Source organism: Haliotis asinina, chromosome 7 (assembly GCF_037392515.1).
Source record: "Haliotis asinina isolate JCU_RB_2024 chromosome 7, JCU_Hal_asi_v2, whole genome shotgun sequence".
Classification (NCBI taxonomy): domain Eukaryota; kingdom Metazoa; phylum Mollusca; class Gastropoda; order Lepetellida; family Haliotidae; genus Haliotis; species Haliotis asinina.
This window is the reverse complement of record NC_090286.1, coordinates 41,465,745-41,484,251: the sequence shown is the minus strand read 5'-3', so window position 1 is coordinate 41,484,251 and position 18,507 is coordinate 41,465,745. Positions and strand designations below refer to the sequence as shown.

The 18,507-nt window shown below is 41.3% G+C and overlaps 1 protein-coding gene across 1 annotated transcript in view; it reads left to right on the top strand.

Annotated features, from left to right (window-relative positions):
* Window positions 1-1,801: 1,801 nt before the first annotated feature.
* The window catches only part of LOC137290292 (low-density lipoprotein receptor-related protein 4-like), a 43,235-nt gene continuing 26,529 nt past the window's right edge, over window positions 1,802-18,507 (top strand). Inside the window, exons 1-19 of the mRNA XM_067821098.1 lie at window positions 1,802-1,995; window positions 5,658-5,768; window positions 5,998-6,117; window positions 6,448-6,567; window positions 7,243-7,365; window positions 8,674-8,787; window positions 9,042-9,155; window positions 9,832-9,909; window positions 10,309-10,407; window positions 10,734-10,856; window positions 11,301-11,612; window positions 12,125-12,302; window positions 13,264-13,491; window positions 13,953-14,071; window positions 14,690-14,826; window positions 15,792-15,933; window positions 16,366-16,509; window positions 17,536-17,724; window positions 17,875-18,058. Of these exons, the coding sequence (XP_067677199.1) occupies window positions 1,923-1,995; window positions 5,658-5,768; window positions 5,998-6,117; window positions 6,448-6,567; window positions 7,243-7,365; window positions 8,674-8,787; window positions 9,042-9,155; window positions 9,832-9,909; window positions 10,309-10,407; window positions 10,734-10,856; window positions 11,301-11,612; window positions 12,125-12,302; window positions 13,264-13,491; window positions 13,953-14,071; window positions 14,690-14,826; window positions 15,792-15,933; window positions 16,366-16,509; window positions 17,536-17,724; window positions 17,875-18,058 (2,708 nt within the window). The 5' untranslated portion in view covers window positions 1,802-1,922. The remainder of the gene's footprint in view (window positions 1,996-5,657; window positions 5,769-5,997; window positions 6,118-6,447; window positions 6,568-7,242; window positions 7,366-8,673; window positions 8,788-9,041; window positions 9,156-9,831; window positions 9,910-10,308; window positions 10,408-10,733; window positions 10,857-11,300; window positions 11,613-12,124; window positions 12,303-13,263; window positions 13,492-13,952; window positions 14,072-14,689; window positions 14,827-15,791; window positions 15,934-16,365; window positions 16,510-17,535; window positions 17,725-17,874; window positions 18,059-18,507) is intronic.

Genomic DNA, 18,507 nt, shown 5'->3' with positions numbered 1-18,507 from the left:
TGCGCGGATCTTATGATTATCTGGTCCAGACTAGAACTTGTTTCTCAAAATGAAACAACAACAACAACAACAACAACAACAACAACAACCAAACAAAATTTAATGATATTAATGAATACAATATGATGTAATTAGATAGTTACATCACCTTAATAATATTAATTTGGAGCTCGAGATTAATTAATTTGTAAGATTAATCGTGATCTCTGATTTAGAAGTGACTAGATTTGGTTTTATGTGATCCTTAACTCTCTGCATATACATTCATCTTTGATGATATTGTCTCTGTCATGGCAGCCTCAAAGTTTGGGTTAGGATATTAGTCTTCAGTAACCCATGCTTGTCAATAGAGGCGACCAAAGGCATGGTATGTACGTGCAAAATGCACAAGAAGTACTACCAAAGTGCAGGGTTCTGAATTTTGCTTCCCTTCGGTTAGAACTCTCAGCACAGATTTCATAATACCTAGACTGAATGTGTCCACCTCAGAGGTTGCGAGGTTTTGTAATGTCTCCTATAGCACCATATCGGGGTTGTGGAACCACTACTTACGGCAGGGATCAACGGGTGACCTTCCCAGATCCGGTAGACGTAGTGTGCGAAATAGTTACTGGCCCGCTAAACGATGGTTAGGAAAAAGTCGGTCGGGTCAGTGAATCTCCACGGTCACTGGCCCTACTGGCTAGACAATTTTCATCGGAGTCATATTGTACAGATATAATTCTTTCGGGGGTATTAAGTTATAATAAACTTGCAAGATTATGACCTGATAAAAATGTTCATCATATTAGTCGCATAATGCGGAAACCTATGGTTACATTCAGATTTCGGAAATAGTGAAATATGTTGTCGTTTAGTAACTTGCAGGCATAACTAGCCTGACTGGTTAGCAAAACATGGAAACTGCTTCAGAAGAGCTCGTAGAAATTTATCCCGTGCGTTTCAATGCATTGTTTGAGATCACCAAATTCAGCACTTCTCACAGCTGCAGGATTCAGTGCACATTTCATCAGCCACATGTAGTACTGCATTGTTGATAAAGGGGGAAAACACGTCCACACTCTTTAGAAATCTCTGCTGAAGACATGTGTATGAAGGATGAACATAAAGGTGTAACCAATAAGTATCTAATTATTTCCTACGGTTTGGTATCGGGAGGTTTCCAATAACGGACGAAAAGAAATTCTTGGCACACTGAAGTTCTTTCGACATTAAGTGAAAAGAAACGTCTTTGAGACTACCAGTAACATTTATTTTCTATCAAATCAGCTACAGTCCCTAAGTAGGTGAGCGAGGCCATTATTTTACGCCCCATGATAACAATGCTCCATCAATAGCACGGCGGGGAACACAAGGAATGGGTTTCACATATTATACTCACGTCGGATTCGAGCCCGTACTCTCGGCTTGCTACCCCTCCCCTCCCCTCACCTGCCCTCCCCTCCCCTCCCCTCCCGCTCCTTCCACTTACACTATAGGGGTGATGTCAAGCTAAAAATGATATTTATCAATGTTTTGTCACCCTTCAGATCGAAAGTGCCCAGTTGTTTTTTCAGCGTCATATTTGCTCTTTGTCCGTATCTGTATGTCTTACATACGCTGCTAATACCTCGTGTGCATATCATTCTCCCATATAGCCTGTCATTCTACCCAAACAATGCTACTAATAACACGGGCTGAAAACAACATGAAATGTATCCAAGTATTTCGCTGACAGTTATTGGTCACGCAAGTTTGACTATGTTCTATCCCCTAACGAGGTGCATCCGGGCACTCGATGACGTCACAATAGCGACAAGTGGATTCGGAACTGGATAGGAACGAGCACCAACATGTTGTAGCAATAGTGTTAAGCCAGATACCCACCTCACTGATGATATAAAGCTGAAGATACTGCCACGGGCTACAACACTCACACAAACATGACAGACCTTTTGCATTGGATGCAATGGGTATTTTTGCTGTCAGTTTTTCTGCTACAAGTATCCGAAAGCCGTGAGTAAATCTTCATTGTCTTTAACTCTTTAGTGGATTATGTGATAATTTATATTAAGAAGTGATCTTGCTTTGCGATCCGTTGTTTTTCCAAGCGTTATAGTGTAGTGTTTTAAATCTGTTTATGAAGGTATTTTATATATACTTAGACTCACTACTCTAAATGTAGCCACTAACTTCAGTCAACACTTCTAAACTAGATTTTGCAAAATATTCCATACCGTTTAAAGGTACTGTTTACACATAAAATGGTGTATTGTAAAATATAATTGTAACTTTGAAAGAATTATTGTCACAGGTTCAATAAATGATAAAAACTCAGTGAAAATTGGCGACAAAACTTTACATAAGAACGCAAGTGTTCACATACACGATATTTGCATATGCTTTTCGGTAATCAGATGCATGGAGATTTTCGTTCTGTTAATCTGCATAAGGTTTGCAAAACCCCCAAAACCCCAAAACAAGCAATAAACAAGTATTTCCTGGGATAATATGTGAAACTAGCTGCTTCTGTTACTGCACGAAACAGTCCTACCATTAGCATACCTTATGATTACCTAATATACAGGAAAGGGGGACACCAGACATGAGCTTTACGCATTGCACCCATGTGGGAAATCGAATCCAGATCTTCGGCGTGACGAGCGAACGCTTTAACCACTAGCCTACCCCCACCGTCCTGAAAGGAAAGGAACAGGGGTGTATGGCTATTAAAGTAAATAGATTCAACGAATATATGCATGTATGCACTCAACCTTACACCCTGCCATGGTGTTCTCCATAATAGTTTTGGTATTATATACCGTTGTTGTATACCATTGCAAGATAATGAGAAGGACTATACAGTAATTGCAGTGGAAGCTGTCTAAACCGGCACTCATTGGGACTGAAGAAATAACCCGATTTCGAGAATATGTCGGATTGTACAGCTGATAGTAAAGTTACAAGCCACAGACAGGACTGAGATATTATGCTATTGTCAATAACTTGCCGGATTTAGCAGATGCCGGTTTTGGTAGATTCCACTGTATATTTTTGATATCCTTTACAACTGCGTATGTTGTTTGAGTAGTGGACTCGCTGCATTATCTTTTAAGCCGCTGAGGTGTATATAAGACGGACGTGTATAGATCCAGCCTGACATCAAGATACGCTGACACTGTGCTGACCTCTGCGTCAAGTACTTCCGGTACATAATGTTACTCCGACAAGGTCATCGTAATGGAGACCTACTGTTGACCTGGATATCCCGCTGCAGTGTAATTCACACAACAGTTTGCAAATCTTTACCTTTGTCCTCTGAATTCAAGCTCTCAGGTACAGAGCATACTTTTGTAAGTTTAGATAGCTGGAGAATATCCTCGTCACGGAGATATCGCCGTTTTGTTTGAGGAAATACTTGTCTGAAGGTTTACATAGCAAGGCCAGATTCCTGATTGAGAGGCACGTTATTCTGACTGAGGAGGTCAGGGGGATACATCATTGGTTCACACACGCCTAAAACCCTCATTCGGATCGCCATCCGTCGTAATAACACTTGAATTCATTTGAGTGAGTGAGTGAGTTAAGATATTTTATACTGAGGGGAAGAATGCGGGATCACATGAAAGCACAAGTGTGCCCTTTTTTCCAGGTGTCTTCCCAAGCTATACGATACAAAGCTTGTGAAGAAACCTTAGAAAAAAATGAAGGAACACTTGCCTTTTCACGTGATCCCTTATTTTTTCCTCTCAGTATATTACATCGGCAATATTTCAGCCATATCGTTACTAATGAATTCATTGGAACCTCGTTAAATTGGGGCTGTAGGGTTACAGTGAAATGTTCCAGACAGTCAAATTTACTGATTTACAAAGGGATGATGAGTAATCGTCAGACACATTACATCGTTTATTCCAAAACGGTCGCAAAGGCGAAGTTTCCACAATTTGCTTGTCCGGTCTGCCGAAATTTTAATGTCTTGCTGAAACAGGTGAAATCAGTAGTGGAGAAGAAGTGTGTGCAGAGTGAGTGTAGTTTTGCGCAATATCACGGCGGGGGACACCAGAAAATGGGCTTCACACATTGTAACCATGTGGGGAATCTAACCCGGGTCATCGGCGTGACGGGCGAACGCTTTAACCACTTGGCTACCCCATCGCCCCGTGTGCAGAGAGAAAAACAACTGCAGTATATGGGCACTACAGTTCTCAGAGCTGAATTCCACTTTCACTCGAATAAACCTTCACGTCATGAAACATAAAACATTTTCAGAGTATCCAAAGATTCACATGCAAATATACATGATATACACTACATGTATGTGTGTCTTTAAAATACGTTTAGTCATATGGATTCATAACTCAAGCAGCCCTGGCATACTTCAGCCCATATCGAAGTCGCCTGAGTATTGTCAAACACAGTCTGCATATGGAATCGACCAGGGGGTGTTACGTAATTCAGAGAAATGGAGAACATTCGTCAAGCTGTGCTAAGTGAAGTTGGGCAATAATTAGTCATGCTCTTAGATGTTGTGAAGCAGTAACCTGCCAACACTTAGGTGTTAAGATTATTGACTGAAGTCTATTGTCTGAGCAGGTTACGTCAGAGACCTACAAATCATTTTATGCTATTCACCGTCTTTGGAGTCATTTCATACCAATAAACCCGTGAATGTCCCGGGGTAGAATAGACCTCCAGCAACCCATGCTTGCCATAAAAGGCGACAAAGCTTGTCGTGAGAGGCGACAAACAGGATCGGGGGGCAAGGCTTGCTGACTTGGTTAACACATGTCATCGGTTCCCAACTGTGCAGATCGATGCTCATGCTGTTGATCACTGAATTGTCTGGTCCAGACGCGGTTATTTACGGACCGCCACCATATAGCTGGAATATTGGGGGCGTAAAACTAAACTCACTCACTCATTTTCAAGGCAATGGGGTCCAAGTGAGGACAAACTATGATGGTAAACGGCTGAAATAACAAAATCACCTCCATTCTATCTACAGCAAAGGTACAGATAAAACATGTTGCACCTAGTATCATATGTCTGCAGGTGTATGAATATGTGTTAAGAGAGAATTTTGTACTACCTGTTATATGCATGCAGGTGTGTGAATGTATATTAGAACAATATGTTGTACTACCTGTTGTACGTGCGTAAGTAGGGACAACATGTTGTACTATCTCTCATAAGCATCCAGGTGGGTGTATTTTGACAATATGTTGCACTACCTGTAATACGCATCCAGGTGTGTGTATTGGGACAATATCCTGTACTACCTGTTATTACATTCAGGTGTGAGTATTGGAACAAAATGTTGTACTAAGGAAGGATGACAATGTATGTATGTATGTATGTATGTATGTATGTATGTATGTATGTATGTATGTATGTATGTATGTATGTATGTATGTATGTATGTATGTATGTATGTATGTATGTATGTATGTATGTATGTATGTATGTATGTATGTATGTATGTGTGTATGTATGTATGTATGTTGAGACAATGTGTTGTACTATCTGTTATTTGCATGCAGGTGTGTGTTTTGGGGCTGTAGTTATACCGTACTACCCGTTATATGAATCAAGGTGTGTGTGTATGTTGTATTACCTGTCATGTGCATGCAGGTGTAAGTATAGGGGCAATATTCTGTAATACTTGTTATTTGCAGGTGTGTGTAGGGAGGGGGCAGAGTTCGAGTGTGACGATCAGTGTGTCCCAAACCACTGGCGCTGTGACCATGACAAGGACTGTGTGGATGGCAGTGACGAGATCAACTGCAGTAGGAACATAGCTCTCTTCCTTATGTTTCATCATTAGAGAAACTTTTTCACTTGCTTTGTCATTTTTTGCAGATATCTTTATTTATTGTCAATAATTAAATTATCTTAAAATACTGTAAATACAACTCATCGGATTGCTATAATAAACATTGCTTAGTGACTTCATATAACGTAATTGGTGTTGAGTAAGTGAATATGGTTTTGCGCCACTTTGCACTGGTGTTAAAGGTGACAAAACGTGTCCACCGGAATACGTCTACTGTGCGTCACATAACGCGTGTATCAGCGCTGATTGGTGGTGCGACGGCGAAAGAGACTGCGATGACGGCAGCGACGAGCACAACTGTGGTGAGCGACGTTACTGTGACCTTTCTCTTCAGTCTAGCTCAGGAATCTGGGACCTGGACAACGCCAAACATTTAACAAAACCAAACTACGTGTCCCACGTATTCATTCTAAAACAATATCTGACTGTGTCTCTGAACTCACGCATTTAGGACAATTTGTGTTTAAATGTTTCCAAAGTCTCTTTTGCCCAAGGAACGTTGGATGTGTACGTGGGAAGTTTTGTGTCTCTCTATGTAATCCTCGATTATTTACAGTGCGCCGTCATATAGCTGGAATATTGCTGAGTGTGGCGTGAAACTTACCTCACTCACTCTCCCTTTGTGGTTCCAGATAACGTCACCTGTCCAGCCCCGACGACGTCCTGCGCGTCTGGCAGCAAGAAATGCGTCCTGCGACGTTCACTCTGTGACGGTCAGAGGGACTGCACAGACGGGAGTGATGAAGAGGAATGTATGTGTCTGGAGGAAGAATCTTACCTGCAAATGAAAAATCAAAAACAATTGCTGGTGCTTTTTGAGGGATATTGGAAAGTACACTCCTGACAAATTTTATGGACACTTAATACTCTTTATTTATATAGGAGTCCCATTGTCCTGCTTGACAAAGGTGCAAGTATATATATCGGAATTTCGCACTCCATAAAATTTGTCAATGTTGCATCTGGTGTTGTACGAAGCTGTTCTAACTGTACGCATAGCTGTGGTCTCAGGATGTAAAACTATATATAACAATGTACTTTACCTATCGTACAAGATAAGGTTGACTGTTCTAAAATGTATTGCAGACTCAAATGTACCCAAGAAGTGATACTGCTTGATGAAGTCCAAAGAACCCGAAATTTGAAGTTTACGTCATACATGACCAATAAACTTTGAGAATGTGAAATAACCGATTGTTATTTAGCTTGTTTAGTGGCTAAGATTGTGCTCATGAACCCTGCTCAGCTTAATCGAAGGTGTGCTAAACTTTATTGATGATTGGATATCAACAGTGCCATCTCACTCGTAGTGCTGAAACTGAAGGGTTTTTTTGTATTTAGATATTGGGTAAATGTCCCATACTGTATGCATGCTATTAAACCTGTATTGACCTGTGATTGTGGAAGAAATATGGTGGATTCCTCAGGTGGGAAGACCTGCGGGCCAGATCATGTCATGTGCCGGAATGATGCCAACACCTGCATCAAGGTCACCTGGCTGTGTGATGGGGAATTTGACTGCCCTAACGGAACTGATGAGGTCAACTGTCGTAAGTCTAGTCATGTCTCAGTAGTGACAGCTCACATTTGCAATTGAAATTTCATCCATGTTTCATTTTCCATTTCTATTTTACTCGGTGGGGTAGCGTTCCCTCGTAAAGTCGAAGGTCCGGGGTCGATTCCCCTATGGGTACAATGTGTGAAGCTCATTTCTGGTGTTCGCCGCCGTGATATTGCTGGGATACTGGTAAAAGCGGCGTAAAACTTAAGTCACTCACTCATATTCACGGCCATTAATTATTGTGTAAGTTTAAAATGGTAATGAATGCCAAGTTGATCTCGTCACTATATGGCCAAAATAATGCCGATGTGACGTGAGGCCCAAACTCAACTGAACCCCTTGTAATTGAAGGAACTGGTTGAATTACTTTTGTTTGTTTTTTTGGTTGTTTTTTTTTAATTAGTGTACAAAATACGCCACCTGTACTGAGACAGAGATGTTAGGTGTTTCCCTTGCCGATGTGTTCCCACACCCTCTTGTTCGTAATTTGATTTTTTTTTAAATTTTGAAATTGGTAAAATCCGGCTCAACAGTCAGCATCTAGTTATGACTGATTATCGTTGTCTTCGGTCGCAGTTTACTTGGAGTCATGACCAATGCTAAACGGGACGTCAAACCAAATCACACACTCACCCAAATGGCGGCCAAGAGAGTATCCTCTTCAACTTCATTATCTGCGTTCATACATTCATACATTTGAAAAGTGCGATTCCATCGGCAGTTCTGAAACAATATTTTACGTCAGAGGATCTATCTGTATTAATCGTCATAACGACCATCACTACTATCGAGTCGATGACCTAATATATCATTTCCATCCATCAAAACATGGATGGCATTCCTAAGTTATTGTAATGAGCGTGATAACTCAAGGGCCGTTACTCTTAACGCGACATTTAAGTTTCGGGGTGGTGGTTTCCCTTTGTTTTAAATGTTTCTTGTTCATGTTCAAGTTTTGCCATTTGCTCTGATTAATTACGGACTTTGGTTTCACGTGTCCTTCATTTCAAGGTCATTTGCAGTTTGCCATGTGAAGATATGGCAGATCAGTATAATCCAATCAGTATTGAATCTGTAATTCATCAATGATCCTTGGAACCAAACACACTATGAATTATACTGAACAGCCAAAGAACAGTTTCGAAAAAAATAAAATCTCGAAAAAAGTAAGTGTTCATGTTTTTGTTTTCTATGTAAAAACGTGTAAAATCGTTTCTTTTGTGGTTCAGTATATAAAAAATTAGAAAATAGAAGAATGGCGTTTTTTTAAACTAAGTGCCCCTTTGTCCTGACTTAGGCCCAACCTGTGCATCTGACGAGGTGCAGTGTGCGGATGACAAGTGTATAAAGAAGGTGTGGCTGTGTGACGGGGACACGGACTGTAGTGACGGGTCTGATGAAGCCTCCTGTGGTACGTTCTGAGTCATGTCTCTACAACATGTACATTATTGTCTTCATTTTCAGAATCAAGACACTTCACATGTTCGTCGTCCTGCCATCTAAGTTATCACCAACTTCTTTTGCCCCATCAATCCTTTTTTCAACTATAACTGTTATCATCATCACCATCATCATTGCTATGGCTCCAGTCATCATGTTTGTCATCTCCTTCGTCATCATCATATATTTCATCTCCTCTTCTGTAATGTCGTTACTTATTTCCAGCACCCGTGAACTGCGCCAATTCCGAATTCAAGTGTTTCGATAACACTTGCATCCCGAAAACGTGGACGTGTGACGGCGAGGCGGACTGTGAGGACGACAGTGACGAGATGGGGTGTATGTATTTGTTACCGAAATGTGTTATAATACCAAGTACTTTATTCATGTTCCATAAAATACCACAAGCATGTAATCTTCCAGACGCGTAGCCATCTCCTTTCCCTCGTGAAGATCCGGGTTAGAATTGATCTTCAGTATTGCATTGATCTGTCATGAGAGACACTAACGGGATCAAGTGGTCAGGCTCGTTGACTTGGTTAACACATGACATCGTATCCCATTTGCGTTGATCGATGCTCATGCCATTGATCACTGGATCAGGTTCGAGTATTTATAGACCGCCACCATATAGCTGGAAGTTTGCTGAGTGCGGCGTAAAGCTCAACTCACTCACTATCTTCCCCTCCCCGTTATATATGTGTTAGGGCTGGTCTTCAGCAATTAAAGGACTCGCTGTTCAGGGTCGCTGACTACGTTGAGACATATCAGTTGAGTAGATCCTTTCTCATGATGTCGATCACTGGATTGTCTGGTCCAGACTTGATTATTTATAGCCATGTAGTTGTAATAATGCTGAGTGTGGTGCTTTATATTGTATACATTGCAAATCGTTCCCTATTTATTGTAGTAACGTGTGTATAAATTACAATTAGTTTCCTGTTCAGTGTAGTAAAACGAATACACATTTCACATTGTTCCGCAGTTTTTTTTAACGTGTATACGTTACGAATAGGTCCGGGCAAGTCTAATGATACTGTTGTGCCTGAGGTTAAAAGCGACACAACATCTGACCCGAGTAGAACGAGTACTGGTGAGTATTTTTATCTGCGATAATATTTCAGACGTATAGACGCGATAGTTACTTAATTTCTCATTGCTTAAAGTTTCGTGATTTTATTCTATGACAATGCTCCGTCACAGAGTTTCACAGTTCGTGTGGGTGTTAGAGTCTAGATGAATGCAATTTTTAGCACAAATGAAATACTGCAGTATGCTAATTAAATCTAGTCAAGGTCTGATATAATAGTGGACAGTGGTGTAGAATAGTGGTGATTGCGTTCACTCGTCACTACGAAGGCCAGGGTTCGATTCCCCACAATGTGTTATGCCAATTTCTGGAGTCCTCTACAGTGATATTGCTGGAATATTGCTGAACTGTCGTAAAGCTAAACTCACTCACTCACTCACTAATTATCAATTTCTATTAAAGAATCAACTTTGAACTCGATATCAACATCACAAACATCAACATCGCCAACGTCAACACCGATGCAACATTCAACTATAACAACACCTGCCACCTCGTCGGGTAGGCGCCTTCTTCCTTTTCCGGCACTGAGTCTATAACCTTTTTGTCTCGCCTAAGTCTGTTGTTATGTGTACCATTATGGTCAATACTAGCGCGTTGCTTTCTCAGGAGAACCTTCTGTGTCTTTGATTATCCCTGGAACCATCGCTCCTACCAAACACGAGTATTTAATTGTTATACAAATAATTGTAACCGTCACGGAACACCTATAATTGTGACGTCACAATAATTGGTTTGGCACCACCATACCCATGTCGTGATATATGCATCTGTAACAGTAAAGCAATATATACAATGATAACCTCTGACCTGTGTTTGTGTGTCAGCTGGTCAGCAGGGGGCGTGTCTCCCCGGGAGGTTCAGGTGTGGGGGCGGTAAATGTATCCCTATCAGATGGAGGTGTGACAACCAACAGGACTGCCTCGACAATAGTGACGAAATGGACTGTGGTACGTTCCCCCGACATCAATAACGTGTTCGTACACCATCATGTTAGTGTAGTACACATGTTTGTCTGGTATGAACCTCCAGTATGCCAGTTTGTTTAGGATAGATGTTTGTCTAGTTCGTTTTTTTTCCTAACATACCTGTTTGTCTTCGTCAAGTATACATGTTTGTGTTAAACAAATCTATGTGTTTGTCAAGCATAAATGTTTGTGAAGTATACGCGCATTTCTAGCATATCGACTTTTCTAACATATTTTCTATTTGTATTCGACAAATATTCCTGTTTGTGCTAAACAAGATCACGTGTTTGTCCAGTGCAGCTGTTTGTGAAGAATACGTGTGTCTCTGACACTCCTGTTTGTCTTCGACAAGAGTACCTCTTTGTACTAAACAAGACCACGTGTTTGTCGAGTACACCTCATTGTCTAGCATACCTCTTCGGACAGGTGACACAACATGTGGGCCAAGGTATGTCCAGTGTGGGTCTGGACAATGCATCCCCAGTCCGTGGATGTGTGATGGCCAGGTGGACTGTGACGACGGTGCAGACGAGGCTGGGTGCCCTGCTGCAAACAGTACATCGTCGACAGGACGTTCGATCACGTCAGCAAAAACAGCATCAACTGCAAAGGCAACAGTCACATCCGCACCTTCATCGACGTCAAAAACAACTGTTTTTAAGACACCAACTTCAACAACAGCTTCTACGTTGCCGACTGTCAAAACACCAGCAGTTACTGCCACACGATCGGACAACGGTGTGTACCTGCAATATGGTTTTATGTTGATCGTAAGCGATTCATTCAGGCTTGTTCGAAGGGAAACGATGAAAGCAACCAATAACACTGTTAGGGGGAGTTGATACCGAGAATAGCTGCAACTTACAAACCCCCTGAACGCTATTGCATATTAACTCTCAAACTTTGTACCTGTTTTTCAACATGAGTTTGTTTCCCTTCGTTTTGGAAAAAATCTCCAAATCGTGTTCTGACAAGATGAGGCAGCGTTTGTGGCTAACATGGCTCGGCGTTATTCAGAGATTCTTAGTTTCGGTCTGGGTTTTGCATTCACGTCTTTTACGATGTAATGACACAAATTTACATTTTCGATAATTTCAAAGGTGTAAAACTGAGAAGATAATAGAGCCAGTCTAAGTAAACTTAGTCTCAGTGTATTTCGACGCATCTGTAATGCTAATAGAGCTAACCTTATATAAGGCAATATGAGGTTCGCGAATAGCTTTTTCAAAAGTAACCATTCTTCTTTCCAGATCCCCTTCTGTTGGTGTTCGCACACCAGGATTTGCGCGTGTTTGACCTAACTTCGTATGACGTCACTGTGATTCCGCTTGCTGTTGAAGGTTTAGATCCAAACCCCCTTGGTCTCACTGTTGACGTGAGAAAGAAGAGGCTGTATTGGACCGACGTCAGATACAATACCATCAACTCGTGAGTCGGGGAGGGTAGATTGGGGGTGCGGAATTAAACCTATTGTCAATGTCTTTTATTCATAATTACTTTAAAAGTGAAAAATGATTCAGAGATAAAATGACAATACATGAAAGGTTTCGTTCGCTGGTGACGAAGTCAGTGGAAACGCCTTAACACTGAGCAATGTGCATCCCTTGGTTACACTTGAAACAAACTGAAGTCGTGCGTAGGAATCTCGGTTCGTTCCAGGTGTTTGAAGGTTTGTCCTTCGTTTCTACGACTACGTCCGAACGCCTGTACATAGCTGTCCTCGAACATTACGCTGACCACCCTGAAATACACGGTTACACTAAAAACAATCACTCTAACTCATTTATAGGAGACAAGGTACCAATTACGAGTCATTCGTTTTATTTGCATTTCAAAATACCCAGTTATCAAGGACATCGGGTGGTCAGGTTTGCTGACTTGGTTGGCACATGTCATCGTACCCCAATTACGTATATCGATGCTCATGTTGTTGATCACTGGATTGTCAGACTCGATAGTTTGGAATATTGCCGAGTGCGGCGTTAAACACAAATCAACCAACCGACCAGGTTAGGTGGGTGGTGCAAATGATGATCTGATAATCACGCTGTCATTACAATAAGTGTTATGTGTAGCCTTGATTTCCCCTTCTGATGTCGTTATCTGCTCATGCTATCGACCCTTGTTTTGCATGCTCAAGTTTGCATGTTACAAGACTTTTGCTTTGAGTCGGTCTTGTTAACAGGCTTTAGCTTTGAGTCGCTATTGTTAACAGGTTTTAGCTTTCAGCAATATCATGTCGGGGTTACATGCATCAGCTCCAACGACCATTTGTCTCCCAGTCACAAAGGCCATTCAGTGCTGACCGCGCCGTTGAATACTTTTCACTCGTTTCAGTTCATTTTCTCTGAAAATGTAATTTTACTATTGCGTTTATCACTATATGCAGTGCAACGTTAACCAGAAACAAGACTCTCACAAACATCAAGCAACTGTACAACATTGGGATACGGAGAGCCGTCGGCATAGCACTTGACTGGGTTCACAACAACCTCTACTGGTCAGACATGTCAGCCGGTACTATCACAGTTGCCTCCCTTGACACAGGGGTCACTACAACGTTGCTCGATGATGATCTGGTTGATGTTCAGGGACTTGATGTAGATCCCTTTAATAGGTGAATATAAACCTATACACGTCTCGCAGTCTTATGAACTTTATTTGTATTCAGCGTTTACAAGCATGAAGTATACTTGGAACAATAATTATATACATTGACGTTATTAAAATTTTAATAAAAGTGGTGAAATTCTCCAGCTTAAAGAAGTTCGTGAATAAAAATGATGACACCACAAAGGATCTTCCTTTACTGGTATTCAAAATTGACGTGCGTCCATGCGTAGTTATATACTAACACTGAATATATATAACTATGATAGTAAAAACAAACCCATTTAATTGAAATGGAACACCGGGGAGTCCAGAGATCCAGAACTTGGGGAAATCCAGATTTGCTTCATTTAGGGCTTTAGCATTGCAGAGAGGGCTGATCAGTTGAGAACGTAAATGTTTCAGGGACTGTGAGACAGACTAGCGTAGTTATAATTAAGTGGTTAACCACAATCTCTCCTTCCATAGGTCGTTGTTCTGGGGCTGCGCGGGACGTCGTCCAAGGATTGAGATGAGTGGAACAGACGGCAGCAACAGAAGAGTCATCCTTGATAAAGGACTCCAGTACCCCAAAGACGTGACCATAGGTTTGTAACAACGTTACCTGAAGATGGTTTCGACATGACTATAGATTATGGGTTAGTAACAATGTTACGATAAGTTACGACATGACCATACGTTAGTAACAACGTGACAACATGTAAACTTCAGCGGGACAATAGGTAGTATCATGTAAACATCAACGTGACTTAGTAACAACGTGACAACATGTAAACATCAATGTGACAACAGAAAGTAACAACGTGACGAAATGTAAACATTGACAGTCGTAGTAAAACGTTACAACAGATGATATACTGGCAAATATGTTACAAAGAGGCAATAATTTAGTATCGAAGTGTTTACAATACTTTGAATAATGGTAGCAATGTTGTAACGGGTAACTGTTAACTTGGCAGTAGATACATGTGCATGCAACCAGAGGCATGTTACAGAACAACATGGTGTAAAGCAAGTGACAGTAGCGCGGAGATACAGTAACAATACTTTACTAATAAATTTAGAATAGGAATGTGCAATCATACTGTGACTGAAAGACCTGTGCCCTGGATTGTTGTTCATTCCATTGAAAGTGTTTGTCACCAAAGATACATTTTATATTTAGACCTGAACGTATAGATACCAATTATTCTCCTCTGTGTCAGATTTCAGAACCAATCAGCTATACTGGGCGGACAGCGGTAACAGCAAGATTGGCGTGTGCGACATCGTCAAAGGCGGTTGCAGGGTACTATGGAGGTCCCGGACACGGCTAATGTACAGTGCAATCGATATTTACAAGGTAGGGTGAACTGGGACTAATTGGAAAAGTACTCTAGCTGTGACTTAGATGAACGCGTCAGTCCGTGAAGATCCGGGTCAGATCATTTTTCAGCCACCCATACTTGTAATAAGGGGCGACTGACAGGATCGGGTGGTCAGACTTGCTGATTTCATCGACATGCCACCGTATCCCTAGTTGCGTAGACCGATCCTCATGATGTTCAATATTGGATTGTCTAATCCAGACTCGATTATTCACGCTGTCATATAGCGGGAACATTAGTGAGTGCGGCGTTGAAAAGGGGAAAAAACATACACACGTGCATACACGTCGCTCTATTCATTTCGTTTTCAGCTTGACCTGTTCAGTTGAATTCTAATGCATTGCGTGACCGAGTCCCAACTGGTTGGGTCTGTTATTGAGAAGGGGTCTACCTTCGTCAGTTGAACTACCATGTCCGAACAGCCGAGACAAGGTTGCCGTTTGACATCTCAGTGTCGATCGAGAAATCGTCAACAATGTCCCAACTCGCCTTTTAAAAGAGAAGCTGCAGATGGTTTAATGTTTCCGATGTATGCATGTTTCGCATTCTGAACATTCTCTGTTCCCCTGTTTAATGCAGTTACCTCTACCTGCTGTTTATTAAATTTAATATGTAGAGTAGCTCAGGTCAAGCTGAAGAATCTGAAAGTGAAGCGACGTTTGACTTGAGCTGCAGGTCATTGTGCTAGCAAACAATGGTTAATTCCCGATAGAGCAAATCCTGGATTCAAGCCACTGAACAGCAGATCCTGACACAGCCAAGGGATCCAGTTTGCTACAGTTAATAAATATTACCATGTGCTGTCACTGAAATATGGATGCCCCAGTGTATATTCCATTTCTGTGACAGGCCATGTGCAGTTTGAACGATCGTAATTAAAACCGTACCTTTGTCACTGTCAAAGATATCATTGTTATTTGTTCTGACATCTACTACCTAGAAACGTCTTTACTGGAGCGAGACGGCGTACGGACAGATTCAGAGGATAAACAGGGAGCTGGGCAAATTCGTCCGCCGTGTTCAGAGAGACCTGATATCACCAAAGGGCCTGGCTGTGATGCATGGTGTGCGTCAACCTTACGGTGGGTAGGAGCAAAGATAATCTACAACAACTTGTTAGAGTCTCCCTGGTAGGAGTGAGTGAGCGAGCGAGTAGGCTTTACTTCGCTTTTAGCAATATTCCAGCAATATCACGGTGGGATGCACCACAAATTGGCTTCACGCACGGTTCCCATATGGTGATTCTAGGCCGGGTTCGGCATGGCGAGCGGACGCTTTAAACACAAGACTAAACCCTAGTCGAAGACAGTCAAACCGTCTTTCCCCCAACAGGATGCTGACACATCATTGTGGGAGTTCGGATATTCCATCTCACAGCCGCAAGGGGCGACTTAGGGTTTCGGCTCGCTGACTTGGTTCATAGGAGACTGAATTCTTGACAATAACGACCCTACCGTCCAAATTTCTCTTTCTATGTGATAAGCTACTTTTTTTATGCATTGCTTTCATTTCAGCCCCAAACAGATGTGGTTCCGATAATGGGGGATGTCAGATTTGTTTACCTTCACCGAAGGGCGAGAACTCCACTTCGCAGTATATTTGCGCGTGCCCTGATAACTTGTTTTTGCAATGGGACAAGAAAACATGTTCAAAGACAGGTAACTATTTTCTTGGGATAAATCGTTTTCGTATTTTTTCAAACCCGCCAGGACGCGTGAAACGAAAGTTTATCAAACACATGAACACGTTTCAGCCGATACACGGTATTTACGTTCTTACTGATAAACGAAATTTCATGAAACAAAAATGATTTTTTTTAGAATCTAACTCATTTATCAGTGATATTCAGTGAATGATTTGCTTGTCATGCCGCTTTGAGGAGTGTTTGAACAATATCACTCTTGTAGTCTTAGGATGGGTAGTCTTGCACCAGTATGTGAATTCTAAGGTTGGATAATAAGGTTAAATTTTCTCGGACATCGGCGCGTCACATTTTTTGTGCGCGTAGCAATTTTTTATTTCCATTTGTTTTGTTTTGTTAATAATTTTTGACTTCTCAGCGCCTCGATCACCCATTTCTCCACTATAAGAATGAGTGTCTGTAAAAACGAGTGTGACTGAATCTAAACTTCCCAATCAGTATTTCAGAAAGAAAAAAAACAAAAATGTAGTCCTCCCATGACGCATTACTTTATAAAAAAATATGAAAAAGTCCTACCGTCCTCGTAACCTTTGGAAAAAATGTGTCTGAGAAACATTTAATTTTGTATGCAGCCTAACTCATACAGTCAGGGGGTCGGGGATGACCCTTGAAGATACTAGGATTGAAACCGTAGTGAATGCACGCCGCTTATCCACCAATATAAAATCGGATTTGGATTCACAAAGTTACTTTTTCCGTACAACTGGTTTACATAAACGTTACAAATGTAAATAAAACTGTATTAACAGAAAACAGTTGCTAAAACACTGCATGCTGAAGGTTCGAACCATATCTATTTCCTCGCACCAAATACAAATCTCTGTTAATTAGCCAGCATGAAACACGGGAGAATACTTTTAAAACCATGTCATATAAGCTGTTTATTTAATGTGTTGCACTCTTCAAGGCTTTCTTTAATGAATAGCATATGTGATTTAGCAGTTTAAAAGAAATAACATTGTCAGTTATTACGTTTTTGAAGACCCGTCCAAGTCGTCGCGATGTGTGGAGGGTTATGTGTTGAAGGGCAACAGGTGCATGGATGAAGACGAATGTGTGGTTTCGGTGGAGTTGTGTTCACAAAAATGTGTCAACACCGTCGGCAGCTTCAGATGCACGTGCTATGATGGCTACACACTTGTCAATGGCACAGAATGTAAGGAAGAAGGTGGTAAGAGCATTATTATATTTGTGGCATTACAGTTGTGTGATTATTATCGTGATCAATGTACTATTATGGTTATTGTTTTATGAATCTGCATGAAACGTACGTCTGTAAAATGTAGGTAAGTAATCCTTCACTCGCTTCTTATCATTTCAGAAAATGAAGTATTTTTGTTACTGGTGGATTCCCTGAACTTAAAACGAATTAACGTGACAACGTTTGATTATGTGAACATGACGAAGCCCAAATGTTTCGAGATAGGAAGACCAGTATCTCTTGATTTTGACGTCGGGAGACACAAAGTGTTTTGGTCGGATGTACACACGAAAAGCATCAGTATGTAAGTATAGTATGATAGTATATCTGTTACCTATTCCCGGCATATGGTGCACAAGACTCAATTTACTGTGCAAAGTTATTATAAATCATTCAGTGTTGGTATCCATGTGGAGGAGAAGGTGTTTACTTTCGCCCTATTCATCCATCAATCTATCCCGTGAAGATCCGGATGAGAAATGGTCTTCAGGAACCATTGCTTGTCGTAAGAGGCGACGAACGGGATCGGGTGGTCAGGTTCACAGAATTGGCAGACGCATGTCATCGTAGTCCACTTTAGGTTGTACAACTGGACTATTATTGAATGAAGCGTTAACCAACCAAACAAAGTTTGAACCGAAAATGCGTCATATGAATGTGTGCAGAAAGTGAGTGTCGCGTCGCACTGGCAAACAAAGATAAGTCCCACCGGCGCAGAGAACGTGTAAACTTACGAGAAGTAGGCGGTACATG